At 40.6% G+C, this 18,467-nt stretch overlaps 1 protein-coding gene across 1 annotated transcript in view; it reads right to left on the reverse strand.

The window, feature by feature from the left end:
• The window catches only part of LOC109463618 (N-alpha-acetyltransferase 25, NatB auxiliary subunit-like), a 33,452-nt gene that overhangs the window by 9,316 nt on the left and 5,669 nt on the right, over nt 1-18,467 (reverse strand). The window contains exons 5-19 of the mRNA XM_019760472.1: nt 17,539-17,719; nt 16,517-16,597; nt 16,248-16,359; nt 13,952-14,041; nt 12,639-12,814; nt 11,545-11,657; nt 11,156-11,363; nt 10,340-10,429; nt 9,615-9,725; nt 9,275-9,444; nt 7,830-7,877; nt 6,933-7,036; nt 6,496-6,548; nt 5,351-5,423; nt 4,402-4,666 (exon numbers count right to left, since the gene is read on the reverse strand). Coding sequence (XP_019616031.1) covers nt 4,402-4,666; nt 5,351-5,423; nt 6,496-6,548; nt 6,933-7,036; nt 7,830-7,877; nt 9,275-9,444; nt 9,615-9,725; nt 10,340-10,429; nt 11,156-11,363; nt 11,545-11,657; nt 12,639-12,814; nt 13,952-14,041; nt 16,248-16,359; nt 16,517-16,597; nt 17,539-17,719 — 1,875 coding nt within the window. The remainder of the gene's footprint in view (nt 1-4,401; nt 4,667-5,350; nt 5,424-6,495; nt 6,549-6,932; nt 7,037-7,829; nt 7,878-9,274; nt 9,445-9,614; nt 9,726-10,339; nt 10,430-11,155; nt 11,364-11,544; nt 11,658-12,638; nt 12,815-13,951; nt 14,042-16,247; nt 16,360-16,516; nt 16,598-17,538; nt 17,720-18,467) is intronic.

Below are 18,467 nucleotides of genomic sequence, written 5' to 3' on the forward strand. Positions count from 1 at the left end.
GGGAAGGCCGCCCAAAAACACTTTCAGGCAGATTTCCCTGGTCTAGAAGTTTCAGCAGGGTAGGAATTGTCCAAGAAACACCGTTTCTACATTTTTTTTTTTTTTCATGAATCTCAAGTCAAGAGCCGCTAAAGTCTGACCTCTGTCGGCTGACACCAATGCCGCTAGTGTTACCAACTTATGAACCAGCTGTTTCAAACTAAGACTATTACCTTGGCAACAATGCAGAAGGTACTCTAGGACCCGACTGACGTCCCATGTTGAAACATATCTTGGGCAAGGAGGACTTTTGTGAAACAGACGAAGCTCTCATCAGTTTGGACACTAGAGGGTGACTACCCACATTACAATGGTCTACTGGTAAGTGTACAGACGAGATCGCAGAACGAGCCACCCCAATTGACATACAATGTCTAGCCGTAGTTCTGTCGGGACATCCATTCAAGATATTCTACTACGCTCTCTATAGAGCCGCAAACTGGATCAATCTTCCTTCTATCACACCAGCTGGCCCACTGAGCCCATGCTGACTGATACTGTCTAGAAGTGCTTTTTCTCCAAGCCGACAGGATGAGGTCTGAAGCCCCTGCCGAGAGACCCCGACCCTGCAACTGTCGCCTGATCTTGGCCACACGGCAAGCATCAGATCTGGCAACAGCGGATGGGGTCTCCTGTTGTGCGGCAGGAACAGCAGATCCCAGCTCTGTGGCAGGAGAACCGGACTCTCGAACAACATGTTCAACACCTTGGGGTACCAAGTCTGAGACTTCCAAACTGGAGGTATCAAAATCACTATTGCTACTCTGACTGGACTTTCCTCAGTACCTTGAACACTAGGCTGAAGTGGGGAAAGGCATGCGCTAGCCCTAGGTTGCCTCAGTAAATGTTTAGGCCATCCACCGACATGGCCTCTGGTTCTGGGTGCCAAGAGACATACTCCTTCAGCTGAGCGTTCATACGAGACGCAAACAGATCTACTGTCAACGCATTGCCTGTCCAATTGTTCAATGACAGGAAAAACTGAGCGGTTCAGTTGCCACTCTACCTTGTCCAGAAAAACCTGCGAACACCTGTCCGCTAGGGTGTTTGTCAATCCGGGAACGTGAGTTGCAGACAACGTCAGGCCTCTTCCAGGGCCCACGACCACATCTCCAGGGCCAAGGCTGCCAAATCTGGCGACCTTGTTCCCCCACCGTGATTCACATATGCAACGGCTGTTGCGTTGTCCAGCCTTAGCAGAACATGCTGAGTATCTGCGCTCACAAAGCTTCTTAGCGCCAGGGAGGCCGCTTTCAATTCTAGTCAGTTGGTCACAGTGCATGCGCGCTTCTGTTTGCGACCAGCGCCCGCCTGTCTCCTGACCATAACGATGCGCGCCCCATCCCTCCAGTGAGGCATCCGTGCAAATTGTCAGGTTTGACGGAACAAAGACTCTGCGACAGTTTACGTCACGCACATGACCGATCCACCACTGTAGATCTTTTGCTGCATCTGGGGTTAGACTGACTGAAGAGTCGAAATTCTCCCGGCTTCTTTATGCCGAAATTGAGAAGCTGTTGCAGAGCCCGGAAATGTAAGGGCCTGGGAAGAATGGCTTGCTTGGTGGACTCTAACAGCCCCACCACGCTGGCTAGCTGCCTGGTTCCTATCACCTCCTGTTCTAGAAGTGATAGGCAAGAACTCAATACCTTGTCTAACTTGTTTTCGGTTAGGTAAATTGTCAAAGTACGAGAATCGAGAACAAGGCCTAGGAAAGTCGCTACCTGAGACGGTACCAACTGCGACTTCTCCAGGTTGAGAACAAACCGAGTTGCCCTAGAAGCTCTCTGGCTATAGCAATGTGCTCTAAGCATTGTTCCCTCGACCTTGCAATGATCAGTAAGTCGTCTAGGAAAACTACTACTAGTAATCCCTGTCTGCTTAGAATGGGCCGCAAAACCTTGGTAAATACCCTCGGCGCCGACGTCAGACCGAGGGGAAGACACTGAAATTCCCAAAGAACTCCTCTCCACGAAAAAACGAAGGAATTTTCGATCGCTCTGAGCTATTGGGATGGTAAAGTACGCATCCTTTAGATCTATAGTTGCTAGAAAAACTCCTTTTTTCCACAACTCTTTGACTAGGTTTATCCCTTCGAACTTGCAAGTACGTTTCAGAACAACTTATTTAAGGACTTTAGGTTTATAACCGGTCTCTAGCCTCCCCGAGCTTTCGGGACTAGAAAAATCGTAGAACATATAGGCTCTCGCAGGGTTCGATTTGGACCCCTGCACCTTTCTCCAACATACTGTGCACTTCGTCGTCTAGAACCTTTTGCTCTGCCCTCCCCCGATATATTTGTGACCGGCTGGACGAACTGAACCGGAGTGGACTCCCAGTTTTCCATGAAAAAAAAAGCTGTTCGCCCTGCGTGTTTGTAGCTATAGTTAAACCTTGAACGGTTGGACTGAAACCTGTCCCTAGCCCTAGAAGTGCTCGAAGGGCTGGCTTATAAGCCTTACTCAAAGTGCGTCTAGCCTAATCGGCTGCATTAACCTTCTCCAAAAAGGTGTCTCCAAATTAAGAAGGGGAAAGAATCTGAAGTTCCCGAGCAGGTCGCTACATTTTTGAGCGAGGACATTACTCACAAATTCGGAGTTTAAAGAGAGGAAGGAAAACTTTTCCCACTCCACCTAATGTTGAATTAGCACTTCGGGCGCCGATTCTAGACCCAGTAGTGGCTAATATGATCAAGCATGATGCCGTAAACACTGATAAGAATTTTAGTGATTGCCAGGATAAGATGCTCATGGCTGCTAACCTTTTAGTAGAGTTGTTGGCAGCAGTTAAGGGTTCGGACCATCCTCTAACCGGATGCTGTTTGCAAAGCGATAGAATCGTCTTTGGTGTTTTTTGGGATCAGCTTCCTCTACTATGACTCAGTATAGACGTGAAATGTGTGGCAAGGACATGAAACAAGATATGAAACATGTTTTCAAGACCGATTTGCCCACCGGTTCCTCCAAATACTTATTTGAAGTTATTATCGTAGGGATTATCAAACGACAAGGAGTTACCTTCGTCAGAGTCAGAAAAGGTGATTTTTTTCCTTCCTCCGAACACTCTTCCACTTCAGAACCTGGATGCTCTCGCCCGGAAAAGACTACACCGGCTCGGCTGGTCGACGCTACCGCCCCGTCAACGTCCCGAGGTTGACGGGATGAACTGGACGCCTGAGGAAGTCCCAGGCTGGAACTGATCCACTGAAGAAAAGAGGCAGCGTCGAATCCAGGCGGGAAGGTGTTTCTGATGGAGGTGGGGGTGGAGGAGACTTTTCCCCACCAAGCTTTGGCACGGTCGGGGAGCCCAACTCCTCCGAGCCCGGAGGAAATTTAGGCCGGGGCGGCGGCAGCTCCGCGCCGTCTCCTTCCTTGACCGATGTTCCCGGTGCCAACGCCAAAGGGGCATTTCGCTCCCAAGCGGCGGATGTTCCCGGTGCCAACGCCGGAGGGGCATTTCGCTCCCAAGCGGCGGAAAGAGGTTGGAGTTCTTCTCTTTTTCCTCCGAACCTCCAGCTGTAGGAGAGAGGACTTTTCGTTCACCCGACTCCTCTTCCTCCTGTCCGGAGGCTTGTGCAGACATGCCTGTCTTTTCCACGGCCAGGAATTTTTCCTGACTAGCGTTGGGAAACAGGCCGCTTCTCTTGCCGTTACGACCCGTCTGGTCCTCCGAAAGGCTACCTGAATCGCCCTCGTGGGCAGAAGACTTCGTTTTATCCTTCTTTTCGGGCCTAACGCCGAAAGAAAATCCGAAAAAATAAGGAGTAGGGAAACGAACGTGCACCCCTCTGCGAACGCACAAGGAAAATGGCGGCGAACAATGTCATTACGTCATGATATCCCGTGATGCTTTGCGATTAGAGCTTTGTACACGTGCGCCACCTAGCGATAAGCATAGGAAATACTGCATAAGGTAAATGATATACCCAAATAGGGAGTGTGCAGGTATAACTGGTGTGCTACTTCTAAAAGTGGTTTACCTGGTTTTATGTATAAAAAAACAGAACAACATTACGCTATCCGAATGCTCTATGATGTTGTTAATGGATGCTGTAACAGTTGGGGGTTTATAGGCGCTACCAACTGACCCAGCCAATGGGTCTAGACCTTTTAGCTCACTCAGTTAGAGCGTCTGACTGTGGCCCGGGAGCCGTGAGTTCGAATCCGGCCCGGGACCAAGGGGTTTTTATCTGTTTCTACTGTCTCCTCCTGGTTTCTTACAATGCGATCTCTTCCGCAGAATCTGACTTTAAGTGTTACAAATGTATATATGGGGCAAAACACTATAGATCAAGAGGGGGCCAGCATTTTTGGGTGATGAATGATAGCATTACTTGACTGACCATCACACATACACACATACCATATTTTCTGAGCCAGCTTGACCTTCCACCTCCTGTACATGAGTGTTTATGTCCAGGATGAGACTAGTGAGCGTGTTCCCGTGTTCCACCGGAGCCTCCCCGTTCCTGGAGGCGTCCTGTTTCTGCGGGGAGTGTTCCCCATCCAGCGGGGCAGGCTGGGACATCAGGATGACGGCGGCCAGCGAGCGCAGGATCAGGCTGCGTAACCTGAGCCACTGTCTGTCCTGGCAGAACGACAGCTCGATATGTTGGTCCGTCAGCTCTCTACAAGCGGGGGGAAAAGAAGACTGCTATTTCAAGCTGGACTGGAAAAAAAACTGGCACAAGGAAGAGATAGAGTGTGTCTCGAAAGCTAGAGTAGCTATCATTTTGTTGTGTGTTTTGTTAAAATATTCGTTGGCACCAGTTCAACTGAGAAAAATGGTCCACCCAATATACATTGTAAGAGTAATACACTAACAGCAAAATACACATTGTGCAGGCACCTTCTGTCTAGATACAGTACAAAATGTAGGTTTGATGATGGCTTAAAAATTAAATGACTGCCTGACAGTGTGTTTAAATTCCTGGGGGATTGTAGCTACACTGGGGTGGGGAAAACCCACAATATTATAGGCCCCACGCATATACAATGTAAATTTGTACCATTGAGCACTTTAACTTGCATGGTTATTCAGTACCTGGGGAAATACAGGTATACGTATTGCTTTTGTCATAATATATAGTTTGTGTAGCAAAACCTGTTTACGTATTAAAACCTGTGTATCTTTGGGAAACTGCTTCCACAATGGTTGTGTATCTCACATGTATTTTGTCATTTCTGTATCAAGCTAGTATGGTACATTGTATTCAATTGCACCCGAAAGTAACAAAAATTACAATCATATACAAATCATATAAATGCAGGTATTAAACCAAGAATGGAGAATGTTGTCATTCACTGTGTACCTTTCTTTTGGCTCCCATGATGATAGAACTGTAAGATCTCGGTTGTCTTTTAGAAGGTCCCATTTTATCTCATCTGCAGGGAAAAGTTAAGTCAGCTTGAGTTAGAAGAAAGAGAAATACCGTCTAGAGGTAATTCAAGGATACACACTGTCAGATATACTGAGTATACTCATATATGGGGTGGCAAGAGATTATCATTATAGTGGGATGACATAATCGGTTATGCCATTTTGACCATTGGCCTCCTCTCCAGTGCTCCCCTCAACGCACTTCTGGATTTCAGTGCCACACACAGCTTAGAAGCTTTCAAAACATCCTGTCAAACTACAACAGTACTGTTACAACTGTTACAGTTAATAGTTCAAGAAATCTTTTCTTGTGTACAGAATGGTTTTCTTGCTAGAAGAACAGTTATTAGCTCTGAGTTTAAGAAATCTTTTCTTGTGTACAGAATGGTTTTCTTGCTACAAGAACAGTTATTAGCTCTGAGTTTAAGAAATCTTTTCTTGTGTACAGAATGGTTTTCTTGCTACAAGAACAGTTATTAGCTCTGAGTTTAAGAAATCTTTTCTTGTGTACAGAATGGTTTTCTTGCTACAAGAACAGTTATTAGCTCTGAGTTTAAGAAATCTTTTCTTGTGGGCAGAATGGTTTTCTTGATACATAACAGCTGTTAGTTTCTTATTTTCTTATGCTAAAGAAGCTAGACATTTTCCGTGTAAGATCCTGCACTTCTTATCATAAGAAAAATATTCTTCGTATTGGTTCATTAGCTGTAAGACAAAATTCTTAGAATAAGAACAATGTGGGTTTCTTAAATTTTCTTGCCACAGGGATTCTTGTTCAAAGAATAATATTCTTGCTGACAGAAAAACTTCTTTGCAAGAGAAAAAACAACAAAAAGCATTTTTGGTAGTGTAGTAACCGTTACAGTAAAACTACACAATCTCAGGTGGAATTAACCTTATCAATTAATTTTTTGTTCTGTTTTGTTGAGTACAAGAAACATATGAGTTGGCGTACTGCTAACACCAAGTTTCTGTACGTCAGAACAAAAAAAGTTGAATCAAAGCGTCATAATTGAGAAGAAGCATATCATAGCCAATTTCACACAGTCAGATTTCAGATAAACATAAACAGCCTACCCTTCTCTGGAGATATCTCCATATAGTCCAGCAGTTCTCTCATCTGTTCTGGACTGAAATAAAAAAAATACACACAAATTAATACCAAGTTTTTTAACCTCCCTGTCAAATATCCTAGCAAGTCTTATCTTAATCATTCACTCACTCTGTCAAGCTTGCTCGGAATCTTTCCACAACATCTTAGTATATTACTTAATTCAAAAATTTCTTTTTTTATATATATATGATAAATGGATACAAAAAATACACAAAATTGTTGTACCGATACGTGAAAACTGCAGTGTAATGTTGCAGTCACAAAGTTGGGAGTACTAGAATCTGATATTACACGTACTTGCTCAAGATATCAAAATCTATGTTTTTCACATAGTTTTAATACAACAGGCATGTTAGCTCTTTCCCTCTAGAAACAAGCGGGTTATGACAAACATGTTTACTTTGTAGTCTCCATGATGAAGTCCAGTATCATACGTTCCACAGCCAGGGCTGAGTAGTTGTGGGACAGGTTCAGCCTCTCTCTGAACGAGATGATCTCAGGGATCTGGAAAAAAAAATTCACAATGATGGCAAACTCATGTACAACTCAGATGAACATAAAAATTATAGCACAAGGCTGGAAATACTGGGTGCATGTGCACCTTAGTGCACCCAAAGTTGGAGCTGTGCACCCAATTTATTTCTGTGGGTGCGCTAGTGCACCCAAATATTTTTGTACGTATTCTTTTTTACATACTAAATGTATATTAGTATACAGGATATTCTTGGAATCTGTCAGAAATATCATAAAATCTATGTTGTAGTATTTCTGTAAGATTTTGATGTTACATGTACCTCCCATTTCATATTCAAGCATAGAAGAGGAGCAGTAAGACCTGTAATTAGTTTTTGTTATGTATGGTGCACCCAAAAATTTTTTGTGCACCTATTCCTAAACATGAATTTCCAGCCCTGTAGCATTTTTGAATCTTTTAACCATATTCCTATGTCAAGGGCTATCCATTTATCTGCTGCATTTTATATTATCTTAAAACTTTCAACAAATTTCATGTTGCAATTTCTGTGTCTACATGCTACTAGAAGTTGATTGAATCAAACTGAATCCTTCTTTTTCTCAACTATCAAACTAAACTGTCAAAGATCAACTGTTGGCATTACAAACACTTGTCTGATAGTATCATAATTATTCTTCAGGTCAGCAGGACCAAATTTCAAAACTCCTAACAGTATTAATGTGGGGAAAATATGGTAACAATAATTGATACACAACTTCAGTCTATTATATGATAATATTCATGATCATGCAGGATATAAATGTATGTAGACTTTTGACTGACCTTATGGAACGATCCATACTTGTAGGCTGCAATAATGTACTCAGTGGTCTGTAGGAAAGGCAGTAGACTGATATTCATGGCTATACATTTGTACATTGTATGTTACATGTATGAAGTCTACAGTTTCTAGTGCTAATAGATGTTCATTGTACAACCGATTTCAAGAGTTTGGATGTTGTACATGTAGATAGATTTGAATATATCTTTAGTAATATATGGTACAAAAATTGGTACTATATATAAAAGACTGCTTTGTTATTAGAAAAAATACCGAAACTTGTGATTAGCCCACTCGATTGTAACACTTTATCAAAGACTTGTGCTAGCCCTTATTGTTTGAGTACTTAAGATACATGTACATTGTACAAAATGTATGTTAGGTTTTATTTGACATTAGGTCTTATTCAACACATTTATCTTATTGTTTGTTACTTTCTTTATGTAGTTTGCCATACATTGTACCATGTGCAATTGTCATGCAATAAAGTTCTTCATATATCATTGAAGAATGATGTCTTAGGCCACACCAATTTAATTTGTTGGTTCTCGGATTTTTTCAGAAAAAATATGAAGCGACAGGGCGAAAAAAAATAAAAATAAAAACAGGTCTAGGCATCCTATTATAGCCTTAAATGCTACGGAATGAGCCATGAAGTCAACACAAAAGGCTGGGTTGAAATTTAAACATTGAATTTTGAACTTTTAACCAAACCACTGCAATGACAGATGGGAAAACTGTAACAAGTAGAAAGAAAAGGACTTTCCTCAACTGTTGGGGGCAAAACATGAGCATTTTTCAGTTGATTCAGGACCAGAATCATTTTTTTTTTGCAAATCAGAAAAAAACAAAGAGGCGAATCCGAGAACCAACAAATTAAATTGGTGTGGCCTTACCCTCAGATTAGCAAGCTAACTGCAATGCAGTGACAGGCATTGTACGACACATAGAAGGGCTCAACACAGGAGCTCAATAGAGATTACCAACACTGATGGACTTTCACAATTATCATTATTTGTCTAAGGCCACACCAATTTAATTTGTTGCTTCTCGGATTACCCTGTCCATTTTTTTCCGATTTGCAAAAAAAAAAAAATTTTGTTATTAACTGCAAAATGCTCAATGAAAGACATTTTGGTTTAAGAAAGTCCTTTTCTTCCAAGTTGTTACAGTTTTTCAATGTAACAATGCAATTTTGTTTCATTAAAAGTTCAAAATCTATTGTTTTGATTATAAACCAGCCTGGTATGTTCACTTCATGGCTCATATTGTAACATTTCCGGCTATCATGGGATGCCTAGGCCTGTTTTTTATTTTTTATTTATTTTGCCCTGTCGCTTTTTTTTTTTAAATCTGAGAAACAACATATCAAATTGGTGTGGCCTAAACCAGCTGATTGTGCCAGCTTTTTCCCTCATTAAGCTTCAATTAAAGAGTGTTGACTTACATCTTTGTGGTTAGCAGAGAAAAACTTGAGCATGGCACTAAGTATGGAGCAGGCAGGAGTGAGGTGTCCCAGAGCCACAGCATAGCAGGCATAGAAGTACCCCAGCGTGTCCTGCTGAATGTGTTTAATCTCCATGTTGTCATATAGCTTCTTACAGGGATGAAATGCACCTAAACAGAACACACAAAATACATGAGGAATATACACATAACTTATCATGTCTCGACTAGGTGCTAATAATAATACACTGTACAAATTTATAAGTCATATACATGTAGCCAGAAATTTCGAGACACAAAGTAGACACTAACAGGACACACAGAACGTTGTTATGACCTACCCAGTAGAATGTACAGCTTGATGAGGATGAGTTTGTATTGTGCATTAGATGGGCTACTGGCCACTCCCTTCTCAAGCATCACTATCAGTTCAAACAGTAGGCCTAGCTTCTCTGAAAAACAAACAAACAAATGGTGATAAAGTCTCATTCATGTATTACTAAGCATTCGTCCAAGCAGGTACATGTACGTACCCTTAAAGACTGAACTGCAAAAATTTACTCATTCATTCATTCATTCATTCCTTGTAGTAGTTACTAGACGGCTGTCAGCCAATCACATTATGATGATAACAATTTCATTATTTTTCTGACACTTACATGTTAAGAATATGCTTTATACAATGTACATTGCCACCAAGCACAGTTGAGGCATCATCACTAAAGCTTTAAACAACTCCTGCAATTAAATGTGCAGAGATTGAGTGTAACAAGTCGTTCGGTGTGATATAGCTAGCTGCTGCCGCGCCGCGCCTGCAAAAGCTGGTTTGTTACGCCGAAGGGCGGTTATACTGGCTATACCGATACAGACATTGTACATGTATGTCATGTACATCTTTACATAATATGTAAACCTACACAAATATTTGGTGCAATGAAGAAAAGAATTGGGTGCACAGCTCCAAATTTGGGTGCACTAAGTAGCGCATGCTCTGACAATGAATGGAAAGTCATAAACCATTATCCTACTACACTATGTATTTATCAACCTATTTCGCCATACGTACTTGTCTTCATATAGACTGCATACTTGATATGTACTGCCATTAACAGGTAGCTGTCACTGGGTTGGACATCGGTGGGGAGCAAGTCTTTTCCTGAAATGACAGCAGGGGTCAAACTTTAGATTGTATTGTCCAAAACTTGACCAAAGTAAGAAAGTTCAGACCCTATCTGTCCCTTCTGGCCTAAAAGTATTCAGACTTGAAGAAAATTTTCAAGAAAAAAATTTTTTCAAAGCGTCTGATACATTTTGTACATTATATATTAACTACGGACCACAGTTGTGCCCCCATTTTGGGACCTGCACTTAGCACCACAATGGTGACATCAGCCTTTAACAGACATTAATAATGCCCTAAATGCTAAACGTATCTTTACTGAATCACTTTGTCTTCTAGTTAAGGCCACACAGACTTAATTTTAAGGATGACATCCTCTGAAGACCCCCAAACTACAGAAGTGTGCGCGGGCGAACAAAAAAAAAAATTCCAGCTGAAATAAAAATGCTCCTAAACCACAGGAATACAAAGCTGGTATCCTATACGACAAGCCTGCACATGCTGGATTTTTGCGGAATTTATGAATTGGCACTGTACTTGTGTACTGAGTTCTTGAGTCGTGGAGCTTCAGTAGCCTGGGTGCCATCCCCCAGAGTTACCACCGGCTCCATATTGTAGCTAACTACCATGGACTACCCAGGCCTAGGGCCAGGCCAGAGCCTCAGAGAATGTCATGATCTTTTTTTTTTGTTTAGAGAACAGGCAATAATCAATGCGCGTGAGGATGTCATCCATAAAATAAAGGCGGTCTAACCAACCCACCGAACTGTAAGCCATGTTGATGTCTTCTGGTGAGGTCCTGAACCAGCTCCTCCCTGTCCCCTTCTGTGAGTTGTTCCTGCAGGCCCAGAGACCTGGCCAGCCCCACACAACAGATGTGCCTCTGCATGGCCTGGACATCAGCAGGCAGACTCACGTCTCCTGTCTTCTCATCAGGGATCTCTGTGTACGTCTGCAACTCTTCAACAAACTGGAACATATTTTACATAATAAACCATTTACATTTCTCAAATCAACAACAGATTTCAAGAGTATCGATGCCAGAGACAGATTTCCCACCCAGTATTTCGAGCCATGAATTAGAATTTATTAGGTTTTATTCTATATCATGTAGATTGTATCTACAATGTAATCCTGTGAAAACAGTATACCTGTGCATGGTTGTCTGGGTTCAACATGCTCACATAAGGCCTCATGTCCATAAAACAGCAGGGCTTGTCTCCAAACTTGATAAAGTAATCCTTGAGAAGATCAGCTGGTAGCCCTGGAAAAGAGGGTGCATCAAGAAGCAAACAAAAGTAAACATTGTATGTACATGTAGTTATGATAATTAATATCTAATCAAAGTATTGTTTGCTTCTTGAAAGAAAGATTATCTATGACTACATTGTATCATACTGAGCAGTGCTGCCAGGTTCTAAATCAGCTGCCATGCTCAATGTGACATCATTGGCAGTGGTCGAAATACTTTTTTTCAGTGCCCTGCAATATTGCAGAAGAGTCAAAATTTTGTTCTGCAATTTGGAAATACTTTCTGCAAATACACAAGCCTCCATACTACAATCTTACAGGTTTATAAGCATGAACTATTGATTGATATGCAAATCAGTGAAGACAAATTTTTGGAAGTCCAAAAAGAAACAAAAGATAGACAAGTCAAGACAAGGTTGATGCAAATTAGTGAAGAAGCTCCTGTTGTTTCAAAACAGGAGCTTAATTGTTGTCTGTCCTTGGGGCCAAGAGCGCCAAATCCCAAGTGCCAATTTTTCCTGCTGCAAGATTGCAGATTGTATAAATTTTTCTTCTGCAATCTTGAAAATCTACCTGCAGAGTGCAGACTGCAGACAGGTATTTCGACCACTGATTGGCAACATTTAAATCTCATTAACTGGTGACAGAAATCAAGCACAGTAAAGATATTTTTCTTAATGATTTTGCATCATGAGAAGAGTTGTGCATTTTTTGTCCAAATCTCTTTGTTGATTGAATAATATTATCTATCAGATTTGACACAACATCAGGGCTTGTTATAGTAAAACCACCCTTCCCAAAAACCCCTGACAAGAAGTATATAAAATGTCAAATCGCTGTTCACACTTTTAAGCATAGCTGAAGAACTGGTAACTGTTACATGGATCTTGTTCACTTCCAAAATAAACAAATTATAATACTGTATTACTGAAACATACTATTAATACGATCATGAATCTCTGGTGCTACAAATGTACATCTGAGCACAATGTACCTATTTTGTCTGCTGCCTCCTGGTTTCCTCTCTCTGTCAGTCTTTTCAAGAGTTCCATTCTGGCGAGAAACGGTCCTCTTTGAAGTCTCTTCCCATTCTTCAGTTCTTCTTCTACTCTCTCCTCTACAAAAGCTATTGCCATATCTACAGTGCCGGTTACTACGTCATCAGATGAACTGAAAAAGGCAAAATTCTCCCTTATTCCTCGACATGTGAAGTATGTTAAAGCTGCATAATGTAACACTAGAATACTTTTGTAATAGTCGGTCTTGCCCAAGCCAGCCACCCAGGGGACCAGAGAAAAGCAGTCGTGTTGGACAGGTGGTCTTCTTGAAGAGGCTCACAACATGACTGAGACATTACTAGACTAAGTCTGGTGTTTTTATGTCATATTCTGTAAGTATCTTAAGATTCAAGGGACCTTAAATTAAGATGGGTCAAAATTTCAGGCAAAAAAATGAAAAAAATTTGCAAGGACATTGTGTTTTTGATTTCGAATCTATGATTAATTGAATGCAAAAAAAATAATTTTGCCAAGTGCTGTTACGCACTCAAAGATAAAAAATACAATATACTCAAAGAACTGTCGCACTTTGACAGACAACCGGCCAGATCCCTTTCCCGGCTAGTGAAACTATGCGCAAGCTCTAGTCATTTAATTAATATCCTTGTGTTAAAAAGGACAAACATTCAAAAACACAACAATTTTCATCGGTGAAGAACATTTGTGGCCGTCAGCTAATGAGCCAATCAGAGTGCAGGCCATGTGAGGTGAACCAATCAGAACTAAGGACACCTGATAGTATTTGCATATACAAGACGGCAACCAAACCTGATTGAATTTGCTAGCATTGTTTAGACTGGAAACATGAGTTCTTAACAATCCAATGAGCTAATTAAGCATCAGTGTGGTAGAGTGTTACTAAATTCTGAACAGTGCATATTTACCATTTGAAATACTGGGTGCATATGCACCTTTAAGTTAGTGCACCCAAATTTGGAGCTGTGCACCTAATTTGTAGGTTTACACTAGGCCAAGAGAGAGAGAGAGAGAGAGAGAAAGAGAGTGATAGAGAGAGAGAGAGAGATACACCATATTCTCAAGATCTGTCAGAAAGTGTCAGAAAAATACTAAAATCATTAGTACTTTTCTTTAGAAATACAATTATGATTTAGTTTTGACATTCTATCAAATTTTGTTTTATCTTTATATATGTTACAGCCAAAAAAGTTTTGGGCACCCAATTTTTTTAGGTTCGGTGCTCCAGTAGTGCACCTATTCCAAAAGATGAATTTCAAGCCCCGATATTTACCCTTCATCAGCTTCTGAAGGAGTCCATCCAGAGTCCACCAGGTGGAAGAGGGAGTTGAAGTAGTGAATGTACCACAACCAGTTATCAGGGCTGTAAAACACAACAACACTTCTCAATGTTTAGGTTTCTTCAATGTTTCTTACACTTCTCTAACTAATGAATGAATGAATGAATGAATGAATGATCATCATCATCATATCTTGTCGGCCCACTGCTCCAGCCAGTCCAGGGCTTCCTGGTTTGCATCGTACAAGTCTCGTTGAATGAATGATATGAACTTGAATGATTTTTCTTGGACATTCTTGCCCACAACTGTTGTAACAGTTTAGTTTAATAGAGTTTAATAGACTAAGTACATTTATTGTAAATATTAGGGACAGACTAAATCTAATGTTATCACTATCATATGCAAGCTAGATCTGACATCTGTGTCCATAATATCACCATAGTCCATAATATTGCCACCTTGAGAAATTGTGTGCTTAAAGATATTTTTACTGCAACATACCCTAGGTACTATGTACATTTGAGGCCAACCCTCCAGACTAAATTTTTAGCTTAGGAGCGCATGCGCTCCTAGCCTCAAAAAGTTAGGCGCGCAGGCAAACATTTAGGCGCGCAAACAAAAAATCTGGTCGCGCAAAGTACTTTTTAATTTAGAAGCCAAGAGAATAATGTACGTAAGCAGACAATTAATAATTCTTTCATTATCATAGAAAAAAAATCTAAATTCACCATTTGTACTAAAAGAATTGTGATAAATGAAAGACCAAACAATGATTTTAAAAGTAACTGTCTTTAATGTGTTCAAAGTCACTTCATCTCAGTCGTTAGACCAGGCTGAATGATATGTCGGTCTCCTAGGCCTCTGCAGGGTTGGACAAGTTTTCTAAAATCCAACCCTATCGGGCAAGTGCATGGTCATTTTCACTTGCCCGAACCAACTTTTCACTTGCCCAAAATATAAATGACATATATCTATGCATTTATCATTGCAACAATGAAATCCTTTTATTTTTTGGGAAAAAAAACACTTAACAGATAACAATATTAACATTGCTACTCAAACCATTTTGTTATTAACGTTAAACTTAAAGGTACAGGTTTTCCACAACAATGAAGACAATCTTCTTTATTTTTTACAACTTTTCAGGTATTACACTACATGTCTGAAGTAGTTTCATTGACAAAAATAATTCATAAAAAAATAAAAGACAATAAAAAAAGCTCATGGAAAAATGACAGAGTAGAAAACAAGGGGAAGAATCTATTTGGAATTGCCTATAATTATTTAATAATAATGCTACACAAATGTCTAAATACCTTGAGTTGAAACTTTGCTATTAATATTAATTATTTCTTCAACTGTATCAAAACAATCTACAACTTAGTTTCAGTTGACCTTTGAACAAATGAAAAGTCTGCACAACAGCGATCTGCCCAAGTTTTCCTTAGAGGAGTTCTAGTAGAAAATCATATCAGTCACGCATTGCCAAACTTCCCTATCCAGCACGCTCCTGGGCCATGAGGGAGGATCTCTTTTCAAACACAAACTTTGCCAACAATCAAATATTTGTGGCTGATAAAGATATTTATCTCCTTGGTTTCCCCCCAAATTTAGGCCAGATGGAAACATCGTGTATGACTACCGGTCGCGCCTGCGGTCGCGCTAGGTCCACTGCACTACACTGCAAGCACAAGTTTTGAAGGCGAGATCTCGTCACCTGACCCCTCTAATGGTATAAGGATATCAAGTCTCGCGAGAGTCGGGCCGCGAGTGCACACCAAATGAAAACAAGATGGCGACCCGGTTGTGTCGGGCTTGTTTTTTCGCCGGAAAATAGCTGTTTTGCCGCTTTATTTGCTGAGATAATGGTATCTACGGACTTGTAATGGGTTTTCTGACAAATGAACATGATTTTGTCTGGCATTGATATGACATTCTTACGGGAAAAAATAAGAAATTTTTGCCTCTAACAGCGCTATAGCCAATAATTTAGGCGCACCGCGGATTCTCTGCCGGTCGCGCAGTGCGCGACCAGAGTAACAAGTTTAGTCGCATTTCTTAATTTTTGGTCGCATATGCGACCAAAACGGTCGCAGTCTGGAGGGTTGTTTGAGGCGTGCAGGAGTGCATAGCAAAAGTATGTTGCAGTAAATATAACTTAAAGCACACTATTTTTCAAGGTGGCGATATTATGGACCCTGGTTATATTATGGACAAGGATGTTACAGTGTACCATGTACAACACAGCTCCACATACTGAAAACCAGCATCTTTACATTTTGTACTTACTTTGTTAACAAGAGTTTCCTATACTTGGCGTTGGCTTTGGGCCAGTCCTCTAACTGGACGTACAGCTCAGCTTGCTTCAAGGACTGCAGCTCTATCTCTGATATCAACTTGTCTGCAAGGAAGTCAAGGGAACAGTTTTAGTGTACAATACTAGGTGAGAAAAGGCACTCACAATATTAAGTAGAAAGGCCAACAGTTTCTCACAAGCAAATACAGCATATTTCACTCCATCTCCCTCCGCATGTTTTGAGCAGTATAACCCTACTTACTGCCAAGTGGTCCTACAACAACCTCCAGGGCGTCCTGGTATTTCTTCTGCTTCTCTAAGATCATCAGATACAGGCGCACCTCTGAAACAAAGAAGAAAACGTACAGGGTCTGTGATAAAATATAATTGTATTTACATAGATATACATTGTAATGTATCAAGCAAGTCAACCATTCCTAGTATGAAACAAACTGGTCAAAATGCCACCATTGGTCCAAGTACAACAAGTAAGTTCCTGTAATGTAAATGTAGTAAATGACAAACATACCAACATTGCAAAGTGAAAATTATGTTTAATGTATTTGAATCTCACCCAAGGCAAACCATAGGCCATGTTGATTTGATTATATGGATGACATCCGCGCGCGCATGAATTTTCGGCCGTTTCCAAAAAAAAAAAAGTTTTCAACCATACTGTAAATCGTACAAAATAGTTGCAAAATGAGCAAACATATACCGTAAGTTACAAAAAAATAAGTAAAAACTATACCAATGTCGTAGAATGCCAAAATCAAACGAAAAAAGACGAAATTGTAAGGAAATGAACTTGAAGATTAGATTATTCGCCAAACCATATTCTGTCCCATTTGTTCAACCCTCATGACCACGTAGATTTCATAATGAAAACAACTTTTTTTTTTGCTAAAAACTTTTTTTTTATTCGCACGCGCGCATCAGTTTTGGGGCTCCCGGAGGATGTCATCCATATAATCAAATCAACATGGCCATATGTAAAATACTACAAAAATCATTGAAATTTAAGGTGGCAATTTTAGGCTACAGTTTGAATTTCTTGGACCTGAGATTTGTCTGGGAGGCATCTGAAATATACCAGACTCCTACAAAAAAAAAACATTCAAGCTATACTGGATACTTTTGACCCAGTGTTGACACCATACTTCATGTGACAAGTCTCACTGGGTCAGTCTACTGAGGAAGACCAGAGTGACTGGTCGAAAGCTGTAGGTGAGAACAATCCTTTGTTTTGGAACAAAAGTTTTTAACTCTAAACAACGTTCTCACCAGCCTCAGCCTCTATTTTGGTGTCCTTGGCCATTTTCTCCACCATGCGTTCAGCCAGAGGGAGGAACATCTTCTGAGACAGTTTCTCATCCTCAGTAGTCAGGGCCTGCATCACGATACTCATCACAGACCAGAAGTAGTACGGGTTCTTAGGGGCAACCTTGTACAGAGCCATGCCAGTCTGTAATACAGGAAAACTTTTCAGTTAAATGAATAGCAAAGCTACTGCGGTCACGTGTCTCTGACGTCACGTTCCAAGAGTAGACGGGTCCATTCCGTGAACAAGGTTGATGGAGTCAACCGAAAATTTGGGGTAAGTCCCAATTCTGTATCTAAGTGTTGGAAGTTAAAGCTTAGTCTTTATTTCATAATGATTTGTACCAACACAGATGGACTTTCATGCTATGAATAGCGAAGTTCTTTGACCACAACCATTTATCTTTCACAAGCCGACGTTTCGATGACCGTCTGTCATCTTCATCAGGGCAATTCTGACTGGTTTACTGTGCACTGACACTAGATGTTACTTGGTGCATAGTGCACTAAAGGTGTTAAATTGTTCCCAGTGCACTAAAAAATAAATGACGCGTTTAAATGTGATCAAAGAACATTGCTATTCGTTCGTTTACCAACCTGATGAAATTATTTACGGAGGTTTTTAGTTAAATGTTTGCTATACATAATCATGTAGCTTACACATATAACTGAATATGGCCTCCCAAACACTGTCAAACTCCCCAAACCTGTAAATATTGTACAATGTCTGTCTTCTCTATCACAACAAGTAGAAAATTAGTATTGTACATTGAGTTTTTTTATGCTTATTAACTGGTTTGAGATTAATTTCACAAACACAACACCTTAAATCTAATTTGTGTCACACTCCTGTAACATAGAGACTGGTAACAATCAGCATTCTAGCCAGCTTG

This window comes from Branchiostoma belcheri, unplaced genomic scaffold, assembly GCF_001625305.1.
Source record: "Branchiostoma belcheri isolate BF01 breed outbred unplaced genomic scaffold, Haploidv18h27 scaffold129, whole genome shotgun sequence".
Taxonomy (NCBI): domain Eukaryota; kingdom Metazoa; phylum Chordata; class Leptocardii; order Amphioxiformes; family Branchiostomatidae; genus Branchiostoma; species Branchiostoma belcheri.